Raw genomic sequence first — 21,997 nt, 5'->3', positions numbered from 1 at the left:
AATCAAATCACACGTTCTGCGAGCGCGCTTCTGATGACGTCAGGAGCAGGCCTGGACGACCGCCTTCTACTGCAAGCATTTCCGCTTTCTTCTCACGTTATTCCGGGTCTCCGGCTTTTGATTATTTGGGCGCGAAGTAGTCTGAGCACAAGTTCCAGAGAGACTGAAGAAGAATCAGTCAGTGGTGAGTCGTGAATCCAGGTTAAGGGATGAGTTTTGTAGCCAACGCGTTTATAGCAAACTCCGAGATTTCTGTTTGACGAGCGAGGCGGTTTTTCAAGGGGAAATGTCCGATGTCCCAAAAGGTCTGCACTCAGGAGCCGAAGGCTGAGGTATTTGTTTTTTCTCCAGGGCGCGAAGCTGCGCACCGTCCTCACTGTGGTCATCCTCCTTGGCCACATTCCTGAAGCTCTGCGCAGTCGGTGGTGAACGAAGTGCAGCTTTAGAGAGCAGTGTCCGTGTTTCTTCAGGGATCGTGCACCCTCTTGTGCCCTCTGGGTTGAGCACCCTGATTTGAGCTTCAGCAAGGTGATGGAGAAACCGGACTACGTGGGATACCTCCCTCTTTGGTGTACAGTCCGACTGCAAACTCTCCTTGGTGCCTTGTTTCTTTCTACTCCTACCTTACACTGTGAAAGCCTCGCTGAAGGTTTCCTGCCGTCGACACCAGTTTCATTCCCTCTGACCTGCCGTTGCTTTTGCCGATTTCTCTTAAATACTTCATTCATTCATTCTTCTTCTGGCTAAATATTTCAAAGTGTAATTCAAATAATGGTTTCTTTAAATACTGTATATTCCTACATGTACACGGAATCAAATTTGAGGTATTCATTCAGTCATATCTCTTTCATAGCAGTTACCACATGATAGATAGGAATTGCCATATCTGTTTCTAGTCACTATGACAAGGCTATGGTTTCCTGTGGATCCAGAAACAGGAAAAAATTTCTGTTTCTTTTTGTATACACCACAGTTATCCCAATATGATAGAAATGATGACTTTTGTTTATTGAGTTCTTACTGTGACCCAAGTATTGTTCTATACACTTTATATGTTCTGTAATAAATCATTTTAGCCCCTCAGACACCTCTGATGTTAGTACTCTTATTAAGCTATTTTACTAATACAGTAACTGAATTAATTATTTCAAAGCTATATAGCTTGTTAAGTGGCAGAGCTAGGATTTGCAGCCTGCACAATTTATTTATCCTCATCCCTGGCTTACTCTTAACCACCATAGCAGTGGTTATCAACATAGGGCAGTTTTGCACCAGGGGAAATTTCACAATGTATGGAGACATTTTTGGTTTTCACTCTTTGTGAGTGGGTGGATTCTAGCTTCTGAAGCATGATGACAAGGAATACTTCTAAATATCTACAGTGCACAGGATAGCCTCCTACAACAACAACTCCAAAAATTATCCCATACAAAATATTAATAATGCTGAGGTTTAGAAACCTTTTATGCTGTGTTTTATGACCTCAAGTAAGTATTAAAACAATTATTTCTAAAATCTTGACAAAGGACTGATTTTTTTTTTAAAAATCTTGTCATGCACAACTGATACTTTTGTAAAATACAATTTAAAATTAATTATTATTCAAACCCATAGACTGTACAACATCAGTAATGGACTGTAATCTAAATTATGGATTTGGGTTCATATGACAAGGTAGGTTTGTTGTAGCAGCTCCAGTACTATGGTGTTAGATGTTGATGGGGGAAATTGGAGTGGATTGGCATAGGCAGAGGCTATATGGGAACTCCCTATATTTACTGCTCAGTTTCACTGTAAAACTATAATTGGTCTAAAAATAAAGTCCACTCTTTAAATATTACACCAGAAAAATGAGATTCAAAAAACAAGGTCAATTATTTTATGATTAGACTTGACATACATAAAATTACTTTTTCATATTGTTATGGAAACTTTTATTATGCTCAATTTCTTTTTGTAGTTTTTATTAGAGCATTATAACTTATACATAATGGTGGGACTCATTGTGACATATTCATAAATGCACATAACATACTTCGATCAATCTCATTTCCCTGTACCTCCCCTTTCCTTACTGCCTCTACTCTACTTGTCTCCATTGTATTTTTTTAATTAGGGCATTATAAGTATACATAAAAGTGAGGATGATTGTGTATATTCATATATGGACAGAGTGTAATTTGGTCAGTTTCATTCTACAGTACCTCCTCTTTCCCTCCTCCCTTTGAATCTCCTTTCTTACTCTATTAGTCTCCCTTTTATTGTCATGGGATCACTTTTTTTTCCATCTGTTTTCCACATATAAGAAAAAGAATTCAATCCTTGACTTTCTGAGTCTGGCTTACTTCACTTAATATAATATTTTCCAGTTCCATCCATTTACCAACAAAGGGTATAGTTTCATTCTTTATGGCTGAGTAAAACTCTATTGTGTGTGTGTATATATATATATATATATATATCACATTTTCTTGAACTATTCATCTTTTGACAGACATCTAGGCTAGTTCCATAAGTTGGCTATTGTGAAATACGCTGCTATAAACATATGCATGTGTGTATCACCATAGTATACTGATTTTAATTATTTTGCATAAATACCAAGTAGTGGAATAGCTGTGTCGTAGGATCATTCCACTGCTAGTTTTTTGAAGAATCTATACTGATTTCCACAGTGGATGTTCTAAATTTTAGTCCCATTAACAATATGAGGCTTTTTCCTTACACTCTTACAAGAATTTATTATTTGTATTCTTTCTCTCTCTCTCTTTTTTTTTTTTTTTTTTTTTTTTGGCACTAGGGATTGAACTTAGTGTCACTAAACCACTGAGCCACATCCCCATCCCTATTGTATTTTATTTAGAGATAGGGTCTCACTGAGTTGCTTAGCACCTCGTCATTGCTAAAGCTGGGTTTGAACTCACAATCCTCCTGTCTCTGAACTCACAATCCTGTCTCAGCCTACTGAGCTGCTGGGATTACAGGCATATGCCACTGCACCCCACTATTATTGTATTGTTGATGTTTGTTGTTCTATCTGAGGTGAAACAAAATTGCAGTATAGTTTTGTTTGCATTTCCTTAATTGCTAAGCATATTGAACATTTTTTTTTCATATATTTCTTGGCCATTTGTATTTCTTCTTTTGAGAAATGTCTATATAGATTGTTTGCCCATTTGTTGATAGGGTTATTCTGTTTTGTTTTTGTTTTTTAATGTTAAGTGGTTTTTGTTCTGTGTATATTCTGGATATTAAGCTGTTGAAAGAATAGTTGGTAAAGATTTTTCTCCCATTCAGTAGACTCTCTCTACGCTCTTGGTTTCCTTTTCTATGCAGAAGCTTTAATGTGATACCATCCCACTTGTCCATTCTTGGTTTCATGTCTTGAGCTTTAGGAGTCTCATTAAGGAAGTCTGTGCCTGTGCCTATATGCTGGAGTGCTGGAGTATTGACCTTTTGTTTTCTTCTATCAGTTGTAAAATATATGGTCTAATATTCAGGTCTTTGACCCACTTTCAGTTGTTTGTTGTGCAGGGTGAGAGGGATCTAGTTTTATTCTTTGCCAATGAATATCCTATTTTCCCAGCACCATTTGTTTAAATGACTATCCTTACTCTCACATATGTTTTTGACTCCCTTGCCAAAGATCAGATAAGTGTATCTATGTGGATTTGTCTCTGTGTTTTCTGTTCTATTCTATTGATTTACATGTCTGTTTTTATGCCAGTACCATACCTTTTTTGTTACTCTAGCTGTGTAGTATAATATGAGATCAGGTGTTTTGATGTTTCCAGCCTTATTCTTATTGTTCATAATTGCTTTGACTATTATTAATCTTTTATTCTTTCATGTAAATTTTAGGACTTTTTTCTAGTTGTGTGAAAAATGTATGTGATATTTTGATGGTATAACACAGGGTCATGTGAGTGCTGGAGGGTTCTTGTCTCATGCACCCAAAGAATGAAGTACACAATGATGAGGGTGAGAATTCAGTAGCAGATTTATTAGAAGCAAGCAAGGAAAGCTCCTACAGCATGGGAGGGGTCCCAAAGAGGGACTGCCTAGGAGTATTTATACTGCTTTGATGAAGAACCAACCTTTCAATGGAAAGTTCCCCTTTGGTTGTTCTCTTTCTCTGTCTCAATTGAAGGTGCACAACTTTAATTTCTTATTCCCATAATGGGATTATTTAATGTGTTTGTTTACCTGAATTTATCTGTACTTGTTCCTTAAAACAAAAGAATTGCTTGGGTTCAAAACAACTTAATGAGGTTAACTAATGTTAGGGTAGTCAAGGAAACTTGGGGCAACAACAGAATGTATGGGTATCTAAGCATGAGTGGGGTCTTCTACTCAGACAACCAAAAATAAAAACAAAAAAATCAAGCTTTAACCTAGGGTTTTAATCTGGGGTTATGGTCCTGCCTCAGTGGGAATGCATTGAATATGTAGATTGCTTTTATAATATGACCATTTTAAAAATGTTAATTCTGCCTATCCAAGAACATGGATGGTCTTTCCATATTCTAATGTCTTCTTCAATTTCTTCCTTTAACGTGCATGCAGTGGTGCATGCCTGTAATCCTAGCAAAGCAGGAGACTAAGGCAGGAAACTAAGGCAGGAGGATCCAGGTTCCATGCTGGCCTGAGCAACCTAGTGAGAGTAAAATCAACAAGAACAACAAAAACTGGGGAGCTAGGGATGTGGCTCAGAGGTAGAATGATTCAGGGTTTGATTCTCAGTTGCCCTAGGGGAATGTACGGGGGAGTGGCCTGTAATTTTCATTATAGAGGTCTTTTAACCAAATCTAAATTTGGTTAGATTTGCCGGGGGCAGGTAAGTTCATTATTGCTGTATAGAAAAGCTATTGATTTTTGTATATTGCTACTTTGCTCAATTCAGCTCTGGAAGTCTGGTGGAGTTTTTTGGATCTTCTATGTGTAGTATCATATCATCTACAAATAGATAAGCTGATTTCTTCTTTTCCTATTTATATCCCTTTAATTTCCTTCTTGGTCTTAATTATGCATTACTAAAATTTCAAGTACTATATTGAGTAGGAGTGGTAAGAGTACATTGAATACCTATACTTAAAAAATCCCAAATAAACAATCAGTTGTTACATTTCAAGGCCCTAGGAAAAAAAAACTAATTCCAACTGGAAATAATTAAGATCAGACCCAAAATTAATGAAATAAAGAATAGAAAACAATAGAAAGGATAAGTGTAACATATAGTTGGTTCTTTGAAAAGACATATAAGATGTATATACCCTGGTGAATTAACCAAGAGAGGCAGAACACCCAAATCAATTAAAGATGAAAAAGGAGATATCACCACAGACATAGCTGAAATCCAGAAGATCTTCAGAGACTAATTTGAACATAAACATTTCAATAATTTGGAAAATTCAGAAGATACTGACAAATTTCTAGTCTCATGACTTACCCATATTGAGCTAGGAAGATAGAGAAAACCTCAACAGACCAAAACACAAGCAGCAAAATTGAAGTGGTAATAAAAAGCCTTCCAACAAGAAAAACTCAGGACCAAATGGATTCTCAGCTGGATTCTACAATATCTTTAAAGAACTTGTGCCAGTACACTCCAAAGTATTTCCATGAAATAGAAAGGAAGGGAACCCTCCCAAATCCATTCTATGAACACAGTATCACGCTGATAACAAAATCAGATAAGGATACATCAAGGAAGGAAAAGTAGACCAAAATCCCTGATGAATGTAGATGCATATATCCTTAGTAAAGATTAGCTATCCACATTTAAAAGCACATTAAGAATATTGTACAACATGATTAAGTTGTTTTCATTCAGATATGCAAGGTTGGGTCAATATATGTAAACCAATAAATATAATCTATAACATAAATGTAATTGAGGACTGAAGTTGCATACATGATCATTTTAATAGATGCAGAAAAAGCCTTTGATGGTATTCATCACCAATTCGTGTTAAAAAACGATGTAGAACTACAACAAGAAGGAACTTCATCAAAAGTGCTGTGTATATGATAAACCCAAAGCCAGCATCATAATAAATGGAGAAAAACAAAGCATTACCTCTGAAGTTATTCTCAATTTCTGTATTTAAAGGAATTGCACCAATTTGAGAATCAAATTTAAAATAGTGCTGAATTACATATTATTGGGTAAAGAATGTTAAGAGAAAGTGAATAACATCCAAACTGTAAGTGTAAAATGAAAGAGGACATAAGAGCCCATAAACTTTGGAATAAATGAAGTAGCATTTTTAGGTAGGTTTTGGGAAGAAGATGGCTCATAATCTGAGAGGATAGGTAAGATAGGGGAGAGAGCAGCTCAGGCAAAGGGACAGTGTGTACATGAATGGCAGAATTACCAGTAGGAGAGAAGTATGTTTAGAAAAGGAATGGTGAGTACTTTATATATCCAGTATATGTACCTATAAACAATATATGCATATATATATATATGTGTGTGTGTGTATACATATTTCCTTGTGTACTATACCTAACTTGTAACCTATTTACTCCTGTGGTCTAGCATAAGAATATATAACTCATTCCTCTATCAGAAATGACTTTGGTGATAAAGGGCTATTAGGGAAAAGGAATTGTTCTGAGTATTCTCATTGACATCACCATTCCCATGTGTATTTTGTAGTTGGTATACTTTTGTACTCTTGTTAAAATGTACATAGTGTATTTAAATGTGACTTAAATCCTTATAAGTGTCAGGCTGTCACATTAATATCCACAAATATTCATTGATAATATAATCGTAAAAATTACCTCCTCCCATCTTTTCCATAAATTGAACAATGGGAAAACCCATTACTTAAAATCAGAAGATATTATTCTTTGATCTGACATTTTCTGTCTCTTTATAATTTTTTGATATTAACATGGAGATAACGTATGGAGGATAGGAGGTGAAAGATGCAAAAGCATTTTTAAATTATTTTTAAAGCCATAAAAATTGAAACAATTTCAAAAAATGAAATTGAATTAGATCTCCTGATACAAAAATGCCAAATTATTTGTTTTAAAATGTTTAAATGTATTAAAAACATATAATACTCTTCCTATAACTTATTTAAATTATTATTTTTAAAGAAGGAAAAATTATAACAAAACTTTGTGTAGGCTTTAGCATTTTTCAGTGTTCTTTTCATTTTTACACACTTTTTAAAACATTGTTACTCTTTTACTATGTAGATCGAGATGCCTGGTAAAGCAAATGCTTCTAAGAAGTCTCAACAGTTGAAAAGAAGTTCAAAAAGAAAAATCGATAATGAGGAACTGGAATTGTCTGAGAAACAGGTAATGAAAATATCAGGTCTCACCATTTAGTACTCTTTTGATTAGGAACATCATCTCTTGTATTTGAGAAAAATGTTTGAAGTCTGAGGATCAGACTTTGTACAAATTATAAAATTCATCTCATAGTCTGGAAACTTTTCTAACATTTAGGAAGTTGTCAAATAAAAATTGTTACTTACTTCCAAATCTAAAAATAAACATTGACCATAGAATTCTTGGAGGAAGAAGGGTCCCTGGGGGTATTGCTAAGATGTTTAAATGCAAAGGTTAGGAATAAAGTCTATGCATTCTTATCACATTTCTATGTTAAAAGACAAGAGTCTGTCTTTTAGTGTAGATTTTTATTAGCATAGAGAGAAAATAGTTTGGGGGGAAATTTATAATTCTAACTAAATTTGCCCCCCCCCCTTTTTTTTTTTGTACCAGGGATTGAATACAGTGGTGCTTAGCTACTTAGCCACAGCCTTTTTTTTTTTTTTTTTTTTTGAGACAGTGTCTCACTAACTAGCCATCCTCCTATCTCAGCCTGCCTGGAATTACAGGCATATATCTAGCAGCCCTTCCCTATTAAAGAATACATGAATTGATCAAAAATTTTTTTTCTGTGGAAACAATACCAGCAACTTTTTTTCTACCCACAAGAGGGTATATGAATCCTCTTCAATATATATGACAAATCTATTGTTACGATGATATTTATCTGTTGTTTAATTCTGTGTGTGTTTCCTTTTAGGTTAGAAACACAGGAAAAAGAAATAAAAATCATCCAAAGAATTTGTCTTCTGAAGGTATTCCTTGCCTATATCTTATCTACTGTGTGACTTTTTCAAGTCGTGAACAAATTTTCAGCGTCTTGTTTATAGATTCTGCAAAAGCTAAAGATAATAATAAATCCTGAAATTCAGATTTTTGTAAGATATGTTTATTATTTTGGTCAACTGAAATTTTACTGTATATCTCCAACAAAATACCATCTAGGCTTCTATGCAACTAAGTTGATAGGACTAGAGAAAAATCATATCACAATCTGAATTATTACTGATCTATGAATAGAGACAAACCTACTTATTTCTCTTCAAGACAAATATGCTTTATGTTCTATCACTACTGTATAACTGTATAGATTAGTTTTGAACCACTAAGTTTGTTTGGAATAATTAGTTTGAAGTTGTTGTTTTCTTAAACATTGCGTCTTTTTTTCCTTGTGTGTGTGTTGGGGGGTGGTGGTAGGGATCGAACCCAGGGCCTCACATATGCCAGGCAAGTGCTGTAGCACTGAGGCACATCCTCAGCCCCATTGAACATCATTTCTTCATTGGTATGATTTGTGTCTTTCCTCCCCAAAGATGAGGTTCTGGTTTTATACTTCCATAGGGCACAGTCCTTTTTTCTTTTGTAATGCTCTGCACATCTGTAATTTTTTAACATTGTTTTTCTTCAAACGGATATTTACGGGAGCCAATACTATGTATTCTTGTTTATTCCTTATAAGTACAATGTAATCCATACTGAACATCTATTTGTGGTTCCATTAGTCTGTTTTGTTCCAGTTCCCATCCAGTATTTGGTAGAAATCATTTTCTTGTCTTAGTGAAGTTCTTAAGGAATTCAAGTCATTTCTGAGTACCAAGCTGTAATAATTATAGCTTAGTTCTTCAATTAAAATTATTTGAGCTGGGCACGGTGGTGCACACCTGTAATCCCAGTGGCTCAGGAGGCTGAGACAAGGAGGACCATGGGTTCAAAGCCAGTCTCTGCAATGGTGAGGCACTTAGCAACTCAGTGAGACCCTGTCTCTGAATAAAATACAAAATAGGCCTGGGGATGTGGTTCAGTGGTTAAGTGCTCCTGAGTTCAATCCCTAGTATATTTGAAGTTTGTATTCCAATATTAGTGTTTCAGTTAACATAATAGTAGGCAAAAAAAAAAACCCCTCATATTTAACACCTTGCACATTATAGCTATGTAATAAAAGTGAATTTTTTTGTTTTCATAATTCCCTTAACGTTTTTAGATTTTAGAAAAAGTAATTTTTAAGTAAAAACAAGCAAGCTTTCTGAATTGATCAAAGTCTTCTTCTATTATCAATAACAGAACAAATAAAACATACTAATCTAAAACAGATAAAGATAGCATCCAACAAGAGAAAAACCTGGCAACTTCTTTCAAACAGTACCAGAGAGCATTTGCAAACTATGATAGAATCAGTAATAATGTGAGTATACAATTTTTCCTTTTAACTCATTTGGTTCCTACTTATTTGTTTCCTATAGACATTTTTAAAAATATCACTATATGTTAAAGTGATGGATTCCTTTTCTGTTTCAGAAGAAGATAAATTTAATACCTTATGAGCGCATTAACCTTCTGCAAAAAGTCTTCTTTAATTTTTGAAACTTAGGATTCTGTCAGTAAAATAAAAGTCTAGTCTTTGTGGCCTTATCTGCTTTCTGTAAAAATTTTAATTTGTTCTGTCAATAAGGATGCTGGAAGAAATTGAGTTCAAAGTGATTCTTTCTATGGAAGCTACAATGCTACTGGGGATACAAAGAAATCAAGACAGAATTCTGCTATTGTAGAGCTAAATTCTATCAGAAGAGTGAGACACAAAAATTCTTATTATACAATGATTTTTAAAATTGCATTATACTTTGGTTTAAAACATATTTAATATAAAAGGAAAAGTGATTGATTCTGCCTGTCTAGTGAAGAGGAGCACTAGAGAGGATTCAGAGAGAAAAAGTACACATATTCATTTGTGTTTTAAATAAATATTTATTTAAAATATTTTTTTCCTAGAGCAATTTTGAGTAACAAAATTAAAGAAAAGGAACAAATACAATGTCATCTCAACTACCTGAAGATAAGGTAATATAGTTATGCAACTAAAAAATGACTAATTTTTTAAAGTCTGATTTTGTTTCTGTTGCTAAAATTGACATTTATGAAATGTAAGTTGTTTTTTTTTTTTTTAATAAAGTACACAGCTTGGAAATATGTGTTCTCACCTAAACTGCTGCTGCATGTGTTACTGAAATAATTTCAGTTTCAGAGAATTTATATAAAATACCAGAGAATCACAAAACTCTTATTGCCATGTTTCATTGTCCTGTGTCAAAATTTGAAAAATATTTCAACTTTAACTTCTTTAGACTTCATTTTTAACAATTTGAAGTTAACAATTCACTATTGTATTTTTAACCGTTTTCTGTGGTTTTTCCTCTACTTCATATTGTGTTACCCTATTTGCACAAGGAGCAGGTATAATTTTCCAAGTTATTTTTGCTCTTTATGTTGTGACAAGTCATTAACAGGTTTCTTTTCAAGTGTTCTTAAAAACCACACCACTGCCCATGATTTTCAGTGATTACTTTTTTCTAGTATTAGCACAATTATTCTTTTCATAAAATCATGTTTTATATCTCAGTTTCAGGTTAGCCCAGAAATGTCTGTGAACTAGTTTTTTATCTTCTATGAGTCCTTTGAGCACAAATTCTATTTCCTTTTCTTTAGTTTTCAATCCATAGTAGCAAAATAGAGTGGGATAGAATGGGGTAGGTGAGGGTAGGAGTTTGTTAAAAGAAATTGAACAGATTAAAGAAGGACTACTGGAAGCAAGCTTATAAGCTTCATAAAGATATAATGGCCACTATTAAAGAACAAGGAGGATACCAAAAAAAATCAATGAATAGAAGTATAATAAAACCAGCTATATAAACTCATAAGACAGTGACAACCGTGATGACGCATACCTATAATCCCTGCAGCTTGGGAGGCTGAAGTAGGAGGATCACGAGTTCTAGACCCAGCCTCAGCAGTTTAGTTAGACCTTAAACAACTTAGTGAGACCACGTCTCAAAATAAAAAAAAAATTTTAAAGGGCTGGGGATGTGGCTTAGTGGTTGAGTTCCCCTGGGTTTAACCTCTAGTACCAAAAAAAAAAAAATTTTTTTTAACTATATAAGACAAACAGTGTTGCTTAGCATATGAATGACAATATCATAGTACATAATAATTGATGTCAGAGTATCAGAAAAGATGAAATTATATGCAACAGATAGGCAGTTCTCTTCATGTAGCTATGGAGATATATATTTCAAAGCCTGCCTATTTTCTTTACATTTTTACTTTCACAACTCACTTTCTTTAGTTACCAAAGTAATCATCCCATGATATTCTTACTTCTGACACAACAGAGTGCAGCATTAGAATCTAAACCAGGTCCTAATTAGAAATCTGAATAAATATTTTTATAGCAGCATTTCTCAAAGCGTATTTGAAACACTTGTTTTTAAAGATATTCTATGAATAAAAATAATCTGTGACAAATTATATTTGGGTATATTAACATAATAATCTCTACAGTAAATAAATATATTTCATTTTGTTTAACTTAGCATCTGCCAAATTGATATTTACTACAGGAACCTATTTTCACATATTAGTCTTGTTTCTGCTTTTCTCTGCATGCTATCTCCATTCTTTTAGTTCTTTTTAGCTATCAGTTGTTCTCTCTAGATTAAAAACGTAAACATACAGCTCCCTATAGTATACATCTTTCAGCTTTATTTAAAAAAAAAAAAAAAAAACAGGAGAAAAAATACTTTTATCCCCTCACTTCAGTTAGAAAATTCTGGGATATAGTCTCAGACCCAGCTTAGGTAATGCGCTTCTTGGTGTTCAATTAACTTTGTGGTAAAAACTCTCATGTATGATTAATGTAAATTGACTAGTAGACTCTCTTAACCCAATAATTCACAATTAGTAATAGACTTATGTGCCATCATAGTTTAAAAAACATATATAAGGGCTGGGGCTGTGGTTCAGCGCAGAGTGCTCGTGTAGGACGTGCGAGGCACTGGGTTCGATCCTTAGCACCACATAAAAATAAATAAATAAAGATATTGTGTCCAACTTCAACTAAAAAAAAAAATTTAAAGAAACATATATAGGTAATAAAAGGAAAATTTGATTTTAAAATACATGTAAGTTGTTAAGTGTGTAAAATAAAAAGTGTTCTTTTGGTGAACAGCCATGATCTGAGATAATTCTTCATAAATTTTACCAGAACTTTTTTGGGGAAGGAGGGACAGGAGTTTCTACCATAGTTTAGCCATTGTTGGTAGAAGAATGTTATAGCCTTTATGAATATCAGGACAGAAAAAAAGAGAGAGAGAGAACTGTTTGAAAACAAAAATAAACAATAATATTTTATTCTAAAGATTACTACAGTTGTGTGAAACCATGAAAGTCCCTCCCAGAAAGCTGAAATATTTAACTAATGTTTCAAATCTACTGAAAATGGAAAAGGCACAAGAAACAGCTAATGAAGAAGGTCTGGCATTATTGCAGGTATGGAATTTGAATAGAGAATCCATAATTAGAAGGTTAGGGGGAAGAGAAAGAGACTTTAAAAAATATTTTTAAGAATTACCATAATATTTTTCCAGTAATAAATACTGGATTTGGGGTCTCTGAAGTTGAAATGTTTCTGATATAATTGTGGTGAAGTAATAGTCCTATTTTTGTTGTTGTTGTTTTCTATCAAACTGTTTTAATATAACTGTCTTAATATTTTTAATTATAAAGTTATAGGAATTCATCACTAGATGCCATAGAATCTCAAACATTAGTTTCATCCTGTATATGGCAAGAAGATATAATCATTATATTATTGTTATCATAGCTTAAGTGTATTGAGGGCTTTCTATATAGTTATATCTCTTAATCCTCACAGTAAGTTAGAGTCTAACCTTAATTATCTCATTTTACAAATGGGAAATAAAATACATACATTATTATTTCTAATGGAACCTTAAAACAAACTGCTTCAAGTTGAGATGCTAATCTCATCGGTCTGACTTTAGAGCTTGATGCTTAATCATTATGCTATATTGCTTCTTAATAGGAAATAACCTTAGCCATCTTGGTGAACTTTAAGAATTTTAATTTGTGGATATATGAACAAATAAGAACCTTAAAGAAGTTTATCAATTAATTATAAAAACTAAAACAATTTGGACCAAGTATTCTTAAACATTTTTTTAGTTTTTTTTTTTGTAGTTGTAGATGGACCGAATGCCTTTATTGTATTTGTTTATTTTTATGTGGTGCTGAGGATGGAACTCAGTCCCTCATGCATGGTAGGCAAGAGCTCTGCCACTAAGCTACAGTCCCAGTCCTCCTCAAACATTTGAAGTAGTTTGTAGATGTGGTGATTAGGTCTTTGTTAGCAATTCTGATTGCAAGGTAGTAGAGGTAGTAGTGCTTTATGCAAACAATAGATCCCCAAGAATTTCTAGCATTTTTCACAATTCTCAAGTAATTCATTCCAGCCTTCCATAGTTTTAAGAATTTAGTGGAAGAGATAGGAGCCACAGATCTAAATATATTATAAATAAATAGGGGTTTTTTTTGTTTTTGTTTTGGTGGTTGCCTCATTTATTCCTAGTGTAATACTACCTTTAGTTTCTACCCCCAGTGTTACTACTTTATCAGGGTGTCTTTTTAGTATTGGCACCACCTCCACCACTTAATAAACACTGAGATGATATCAGTTAGGTTATCTTTTTAAGATTCCAGTGAGGGCTGGGATTGTGGCTCAGTGGTACAGCGCTTGCCTAGCACGGGCGGGACCCGGGTTTGATCCTCAGCACCACATAAAAATAAAAACATGTTGTGTCCACCGAAAAACTAAAAATAAAAATATTAAAAAAAAAGATTCTAGTGAATAATAGTGGTGAATGTTATTTTAATATTTAATATATCCACAAATCAATTAAAAATATTCAGAAGTAGTAAGCAATAGTGTGATTTTTATAATACGAGGAAACATTTCTGTTTTACAGTTAAAATAATACATCCATGTGACAGAAACAAATACCATCTAAGACTTGTGGTAGTCAGTTACTCAATGAAAGCACTACTGGTGTTTTGGGCAGAGTTTATTTACATAAGATGGTCTTCAAATTAGTAGTTTTTAAACTGTTTGTATACATTAGTTTTCTCTTGTGTTTCTTACTTGGAAACATTGCTTTTTCCCTCTACAGCCTAGAGTTATTGTTAGTAATTTTCTGAAACCTGTTAATAGTAACACAAGTTTACTCCTATATAACATGATTGATTATTGTGCTCTTAATGATGATGCTAAGGAAAAGGAAACTCTGAACAAAGTCTCATATTCTAGGAAGATAACATTAAAACTGCTGAGGCATTGTTTTTTTAATCTCCAGATCTTTCATAACAATGGAGCGATAGGGTTTCAAAATCAGCATAAACAAATGTTGAAAATGAGGAACAAAAATAGCATTCCTATAGACAATTTTTAAAAAGCATGCCAAAAGGACAAGGGCACAAAACAGAAGAACACTAACCTAATATCTCAACTGAGTTGAAAGAAATTGAAAAAATGATAGAAGGTGTGGGAAAAAAATATCGTAAATCAGTGTTAAAACTACTAATAAATGAAGTTACAGAATTCAGGAAAGAATTAGATATTTAGGTAAATAGTTTGCATTTGCAAGTTAAATTAGCAGAAACACTAAAGCAAATAGACTGAACAGATCATGTGTATGATTAAAAAGAAGATAAACTGAGAAAACAATTTAAATCATAAAAAAAATGTTTTTTAAAGGAATTGAAAAAGAATGACAAAATTTTGATGAAGAAACAGCATGAGAATGATAATAATACTCAAAGAAGATAGGCAAAACAATGCTACAAAAAAAATTTTTAAATTTTTAATGAAAACTTTTAATCCTTATTATAGGTAACTTTTTTCTTTGTGAGACCCTATCTTAAAAAAGGGGATGGGCGTGGGCTAGGAATGTTGCTTAGTGGTTAAGCACCTCTGAGTTCAATCCCTGGTGAAAAAAAAAAAAAACAAAACAAGAATTAAAGTCTTCCTCTGTGGAGTTTGCATTCTAGTGAGTTAAATTCAGTCTCAACATTTTGGGCACTCAAGGATTGGCACACTTGTCCTGTAACAGGCCAGGCAATAAACAAGTTAGATTTTGTGGAACACATATTTTCCCTGTTGCATATTCTTTTGGTTTGGTTTTTAACTCTCATTTAAAAATGTAAAAGCCATTTATAATTCTTGAAGTTTATTAAAGCTGTAATTGGCAGTTACCAATACCTGCAGGTGCACTTTTAAGAAAATAGCCATTTAGAATTTATATTTTACATAAATATTATATTTCTTGAAGAATACTGCTATAATTGCCAGCAACAATTCTGCTTCCAGTATTTGCAGAATAATATCGATGTAGCATTGGCTATATTACTGAACAGTATTAAGAGTTATTACCTCTGAATATTTTCTTTAAGATCTATTTAATTGTTCTCTAACTCCCAGAAGCATTGCTGTCATTAACTCTTGCTAGGAATTTCAGTACAGTACTTAATACTCTTTAGAATTCTGGAAGCTAACTAATTCTATACTTGGCCTACAACCAGCACATTCCTTTGTTTTTTCCCATACTCATTTTATTCATGTCTGTGGGAAACTGTCACTATTTTTTATTACTATCCCAGCTCTAATGACTAGTATTGCCTTCTTTGACAAACTAAAATAGCAGACATGCAAATGTTCCTAACTAAATGAAAAAACTTTAAAATTAGTTTCTCTGTTACCTGAAGTTATATCATACGCAAGGAAGGCTGCTGTATGTGCTCATTATCAGTCCTTGGACTCACATTTGGGTCTTCAAGGATCTCTGATACTAGCAGCTTTGGTAAGTTTTTAAAGAAGCATTCATGGACATAGAGTATATCTCCTTATTCCAGTGAAATTCATTTTCCTTATAAGGCATTATTACATTGGCAAAACAGCTTTCTAGGAAGTCAGTTTTTTGAAAGAAACAGAAAAATTCAGTATTTTCTTCCCAAACTGTCTTATATATGAGGTATTTAAGACTATCTATATATGTATATGCATATATAAACATAGATAATGGAGTTAATTTGATAACATTTAATTTAAATATTAATTGTTTTTTCTTTCTGATTCAGGAAGAAATAGATAAAATGGTAGAGACCACAGAATCAATGACTGAAAATATTCATAGACTAAAGAACAAAATTCAAATTGTGGCACATGAAGTAGAAGAAGAGGAGGAGAAGGTAAAACAGGTAATTGCTTAAAAATATGTTGCTGAAAAAGAATGAAATTATGATATTTGCTGGTAAATAGATGGAAATGGAGAAGAATATCATGCTAAGTGAAATAAGCCAAACTCAGAAACTAAAAGATCAAATATTTCCTCTAATATGTGAAAGCTAGAGTAAAATAAAGGAAAGGGGGGAGGAGAGGATAGGATAACATAAAGAACCAATTGAATATAAATTAATAGATGAGTAAAAGGAAGTCTAGTAGAGTAAAGGAAGAAAAATGGGAGAGAAGAGGGTGGAGTAGAGGAAAAGGGGGAGAGAAAAGGGGGCTCATGAACTGAGATTAGTTCCCATGTGTGTATGTCAGGATGAACCCAACTACTTCATGTAACTGTAAAGTTCTAATAAAAAAAGAAAAAATTATATTGCTGGAATTTAGATATAATTTTTAATGCTTAAATTTTAATAAGATAACTTTGGAGAATAATAAGATGGTCAATATCTATATTTTCAAATAATGTCTAGTTTTCTGTTTCTATGTTAGATGCTTCAAATGGATTGTAGTGGGGTACTCTCTCTTCCAGAACTTTCTCAGAACAGTCTTAAAGCACCCACACTTCACGTAAGTACCCATTTACCCTACTGACTGTACCACCAATTATGCATTCCATATATGTAAAATTATATCCTATTCCTTCCTTTAAACAAATCTAATCCTGAGAAAAACGGGCAAATCACTTATCTCATTTGACTGTATAGTTTGAACATATCTCCTTGTTGGTTCATATACTTCTGTCATTCTTTTGGGGGGTGGGAGGTACTGGGGATTGAACTCAAGGGTACTTGACCACTGAGCTACATCCCCATCCCTATTTTGTATTTTATTTAGAGACAAGGTCTCACTGAGGTGCTTAGCACCTCGCCTTTGCTAAGTTGGCTTTGAACTCGCAATCCTCCTGCCTCAGCCTCCAAGCTGCTGGGATTACAGGCATGATCCACCATGCCTTGCTAGATCTCTCATTCTTGTCCATAGCTTGTTGGTAACATTTCATTGCATGGCTATACCAAGATATAATTGTGATGAAAATAAATAACTTTTGTGTTACAGATGATGCTATACACACGCGAGAGTACACACACACACACACACACACACACACTATTATAACTGTAGAATACATTTTGAGAAATAAATTTTAACAGTTGTTTTTATTTTATTTTGTTGTTTTCCTATCCATAATCCACCAATGGTGAGAGGAGCAAGAATAGGGAAAGGGAAAGATAGATTTGAAAGATGAATAGTCATGAGTTGACAAGTGGTGATTTGGGTGGTGGGTACTTGACAGTATTATACTGTTCTCTCTAAATAACAGGCATTTTTCATAAGAAAATATTAAGAACTGATTACACCATTTTACCTACAGAAAGAAATTTTGATGCTAATTCCAAACCAAAATGCTCTTCTAAAGGACTTGGATGTTCTTCACAATTCATCCCATATGAAGAACTTGTCAATGTTCATCGAAGAAGCCTATAAGAAACTAGATGCCTCTTAAAGAGTTTTTTTTTTAGATTGTTTCATATTAATTTAATGTTTATGACTTTGTAAAACTGTTAACTTATGATTGTATTACAGAGGCCAAAGCCTAAAATCACTTAAAATTAGCATCTAATGTAGTCCTGAAAACTGTTTAGAGCAGCTGCTAAATCTAGAAGATCACTATTTATATTGTTGTATCTTGCAGTTATTTGCCACATAAAATAAGAATAGTCATGACCTAATGATTTATAATGACTGTATGAAGCTCATTTATTGGTTAGCATATAATTGGCATATCGTGACTTCTTATATGTAAAGTGTTTATGTATAGTGCCTAATGAATAATTATGTAAGTATTTGCTGTCACTCATTCTTTAGCTGATAGCTTGTATTTTTTTTTTTTTTTTTTTTTTTGTCTAGTCACCTGGAACTTGAGAAATTCCCAAATGCCTTCACTTTTATCTAACTCACAAACTTTTTGTGGAGTGATTAAGATTTGCCAGGTATCTTTAACTTTAAAAGTAACATCAAATTTTATTTCTTTGGTTGGTTAAGGAGTAGATGTTGAATATTTATTTTCTGCCTTCATCAAAGCATACTTTTATTTTTAAAAATTATTATTAAACAGGAACCTAAGCACATTTAGACCTTAAAACAAAAATCAACCAAAAAACTGTTTTGGGAAAGTTGAGTGTATAAGAACTGACTGCCAAAGGTAAACTATACTGAAACCTAAGAAGGCAGTAGACAAATTCAGGATTATATAAAATGCAGTTTATTAAAGACTGTGGAGAATCCCTTCACCCTAAGGCAGGAGGAAGGTATCTCACAGTCAACCAAAATGCACCTTGGCTTTCTCAAATACTGTTAACATGTCAAAAGTCAGTTAAGAGACAGTTCAGGTGTTAGTGTCCCACACAAATGCTTAGCTGACTAACAATGAATTTGCTTATTGTACAGAGTTTGGAATACATGGTCACCATGGTGACCTCCAGAGTCTCCTGGTGACCAGATGATGCTTACTACTAAGGTGGCTATTGTCATTTCAAACTGGACCCCCACAAATCCCTTTCTTATAAACTTGTCCTTATTATGTAGTAAGCTTATTTGTGTCAATAAGTGCTTACTATAAATATATGAAAAAACTTTCCTAAGCCATACTGTATACTGTCTCAGTTCTTTTATCTGTTTGTAAAGTAAATTAACTACCATTTGTTTTTCTGTCTGAGAATCTTTTTCTTAGTTTATTTAGAAGATGCCATAATTCTGTTAATATCTTCCAGGCAGAGACCACCAGGAACACATCTGTAGTTAAGCAGGTTGAGGTTAATGTTAATTGTAATGAGCACAACCACACATCTTTGGGATCCTGAAACACCTTGTTAAAGGATCAAACACAATTTCCTCTTAGGAAGTAATGGTAAGGAGGATCAGTAATGGATTTTAAAGGGGAAGAAAGTCTTCAGGAAAGGAAGCTGGCAAAGCAACTAAAAGTAAAATTCTGCCGAAGGAAGAAAATTTGGTTTAAATTTTTTGAGAGAGACGATGGATGTGTTACAGACTGTAGTGTAATGTAATCATTTAAAATTCTTTATATGAGCCCTTGGATTTGCCCAACTCTTAGTTGTGCATATCTAGCAAATAGGCTTTGTTTAATACGAGGCACCTGTGCTGGAACCTAAAATTAAGGGATTTACTTTTATTTGGTTGGATAGAATTTCTTGGCATTCTCTGTTTACCAAAAAACGCAGTTGCACCTGTCAAAATTAATTAGTATTTGAATGGTTTGCATTGGCTTAGTTTCTAAGCATAAGACTAAATCCACTCGTGTTTCATTTATCAAGAAATATTCAGAGAAAGGAAAAAATGAAAGCAAGAACAAACACATTTCTCAATTGGGCTTTAGCATGTCTAAAGGGACTGAGCCTGTTTTGTGTTCTAACTAGCTTTTCTTATTAAAAGTTGCTTCTATTGAATGTATTTCTTTACTTCTAAACCATGGCAGAACCGCTTTCTCTTGGTTGGTCTAAGTATTTGTTTCCCTTGTTAACTTCTGTTATAGGGCTATGAATGTGTTGTAACAACCATAAACAAAGATGGTTATATGTTTTAATATTGTACAGAGAGAAAGATAATGTTTTTTAAATTCATAAAACCACTATAGAGTGGTTCATTTCATTTAAAAACAAATGTGCTTTGGCCTATTTCATCCCATTTTTGCTCCCAAAGAGATTTTTTAAATTAATAATGCAAATTTCAAGTGGGACAAGAGGGCTATATAATAAAAACAATGATAAAAATGGCTGGTGTTTATTGAGTGCCTGCTGAATGCCAGGAATTGTTCTAAGTCCATTACATGTATACATGTATTTATACCAATGTTAATTACAATCTTTAATCCCCTATAGGATTAAACCTCAGTAGTCACTATTTTCTCCAGCAGATGAAGAAACTGAGGCACAGAAAGGTTAATTAACTGTTTTTAAGATCACACAATTAGTAAGAGATTGAACTAGGAAGTGAAAAAAAATAATTGACACTTAAGAATTTTCTACTAAGCTACACATAGAAGGGGCTACTGAATCTAATGAGTAAATTCTACTAAAGAAAAAAAATCATGTATTTTGGGAGTATAATGATAATTTGTTATTACTGGGTTTATTGTTACTTGAGTTTACCTAAGAAAATACCTTTAAATTTATCTGACATTGGCAACCTTCATTTACCTCCTTTGTTTTTTTTCCTTTTAATCTCAGAATTAAAAATTCAATTTATCCCAGTTAGTCTATCTCAAATTTAATTTCCTTCAACCAAAGCAGTTTTCCTGGAAAGTACATTTTGTCTTTTTTATTATTTTTCCTTCAAGCAAAGAGGAGCTATTCTTATTATTTTTGATGTTTAATAGAGAACAAAGAACTTTCAAAAAGATTGGAAGTTTGTTTTGGATGCACATGGAATCAGGATGTAATCTAAACTTAGAGAAATTATTTTATGTTTCAGAGTCCATAAATAATCCTACCCTCCCTAAATTTATTAGTTTTCCCTAGGATATTGTACTTCATACCATAACATTTCTTTTCTGTAAATAACAGCTTCTATTCAAATTTTAAATCTATTTTACTATTAACATTTAGGAAAAAAATAAGTTCTCTAGGAGTACAAACAGGAAAATGTGTTGCCCTCAGTAACATGTTTTTTTAAAAATTAAAAATTGTGAATACACCAAGGTTAAAAAACACTTATTTTGATCCATAATTGATATTTAAAACAATTTTTCCAGTCACTTTTAACTACCAACTGCCCAATGTATTACTAGTATCTTCTAGTAGAGAATGTCTATTAATTTTATGAAACATAAAGATAGTGAAGAACATCCTCCCATGTGACCACATTCAAATTGAACCACTCTCCATATGCTGAAGAGACATTTGTATGACTTACCATTCCAAAACTTAGGTATTGCCATGTGTGCTGAGATATCCAAGCAAATACTTGTGCTGGGTTTAAGATTGCAGCCATTTTAGGAAAAGTAAACTTTCTCAAAGAATAAGGTGAAGGAATTAAAATTTACAAAATTACTCAATTCCACAAGTATCCTGTCCAGAGATTTTTTCCCTTGCAGCTTTGAAAGTTTAGGGCAGCAAAATCATTTTGTCAGGTAAAAATACCTCAAAGATCAGTACCTCTATATCACTTTCTTATTCCTCATTTGCTTGTATCACATTCCATATTTATCCTCTTCCATGAGATCCTGATGAATAGATAGTTGTATGGTGTCTTAAAAATATTCATCTCCAAATCAAGATTACTGTTCCCTTGCTTTTAAACCGTTAAGATTAAATGGGATAGAAAGAGGTAGAACAAAAGTACTTACATTCTGTTTGAGATGATTGTCACCTTACGAAGATCATAAGCCCTCCCCTTCTACAGGTGTGGGGTTTTTTTTTCCCTCCCTCTTTCCACTAATTAGGGAAATAGCCTTAAGTATAAATTTACCATTTATACAGGAGGAGCTACTGCACTGAT

At 33.3% G+C, this 21,997-nt stretch overlaps 1 protein-coding gene across 6 annotated transcripts; it reads left to right on the top strand.

Annotated features, from left to right (window-relative positions):
• Window positions 1-31: 31 nt before the first annotated feature.
• Cenpq (centromere protein Q) lies at window positions 32-19,188 on the top strand. Of its 6 annotated transcripts, none has more exons than XM_046425108.2 (10): window positions 32-184; window positions 352-528; window positions 7,216-7,320; window positions 8,054-8,108; window positions 9,444-9,535; window positions 10,120-10,188; window positions 12,543-12,672; window positions 16,333-16,452; window positions 16,976-17,053; window positions 17,856-19,188. In XM_046425108.2, the coding sequence occupies exons 3-10, from the start codon at window positions 7,292-7,294 to the stop codon at window positions 17,985-17,987; spliced, it is 705 nt and encodes a 234-aa protein (XP_046281064.1). In that variant the 5' UTR covers window positions 32-184; window positions 352-528; window positions 7,216-7,291; the 3' UTR covers window positions 17,988-19,188. The 6 variants fall into 6 exon arrangements, with proteins under 6 accessions (XP_046281064.1, XP_046281060.1, XP_058428803.1 ...); XM_046425104.2 differs by having other exon boundaries at window positions 9,415-9,535; XM_058572820.1 differs by having other exon boundaries at window positions 352-598.
• Window positions 19,189-21,997: the final 2,809 nt, after the last annotated feature.

This window comes from Marmota monax, unplaced genomic scaffold (assembly GCF_021218885.2).
Source record: "Marmota monax isolate L192 unplaced genomic scaffold, Marmota_monax_Labrador192_F-V1.1 WCK01_AAM20220418_F8-fsc00355, whole genome shotgun sequence".
NCBI classification, from domain to species: domain Eukaryota; kingdom Metazoa; phylum Chordata; class Mammalia; order Rodentia; family Sciuridae; genus Marmota; species Marmota monax.
Note: the sequence above shows the minus strand (reverse complement) of the source record. Positions and strands in the feature narration are given on the sequence as shown.

Bases quoted from the DNA above. Each gene is read 5' to 3' on its own strand.
- Cenpq (XM_046425104.2), top strand. From the start codon at position 7,222: ATGCCTGGTAAAGCAAATGCTTCTAAGAAGTCTCAACAGTTGAAAAGA. The intron at 16,453-16,975 runs GTAATTGCTTAA...TTTCTATGTTAG, and splicing joins AGGAGGAGAAGGTAAAACAG to ATGCTTCAAATGGATTGTAG. The intron at 17,054-17,855 runs GTAAGTACCCAT...TTTTACCTACAG, and splicing joins TTAAAGCACCCACACTTCAC to AAAGAAATTTTGATGCTAAT.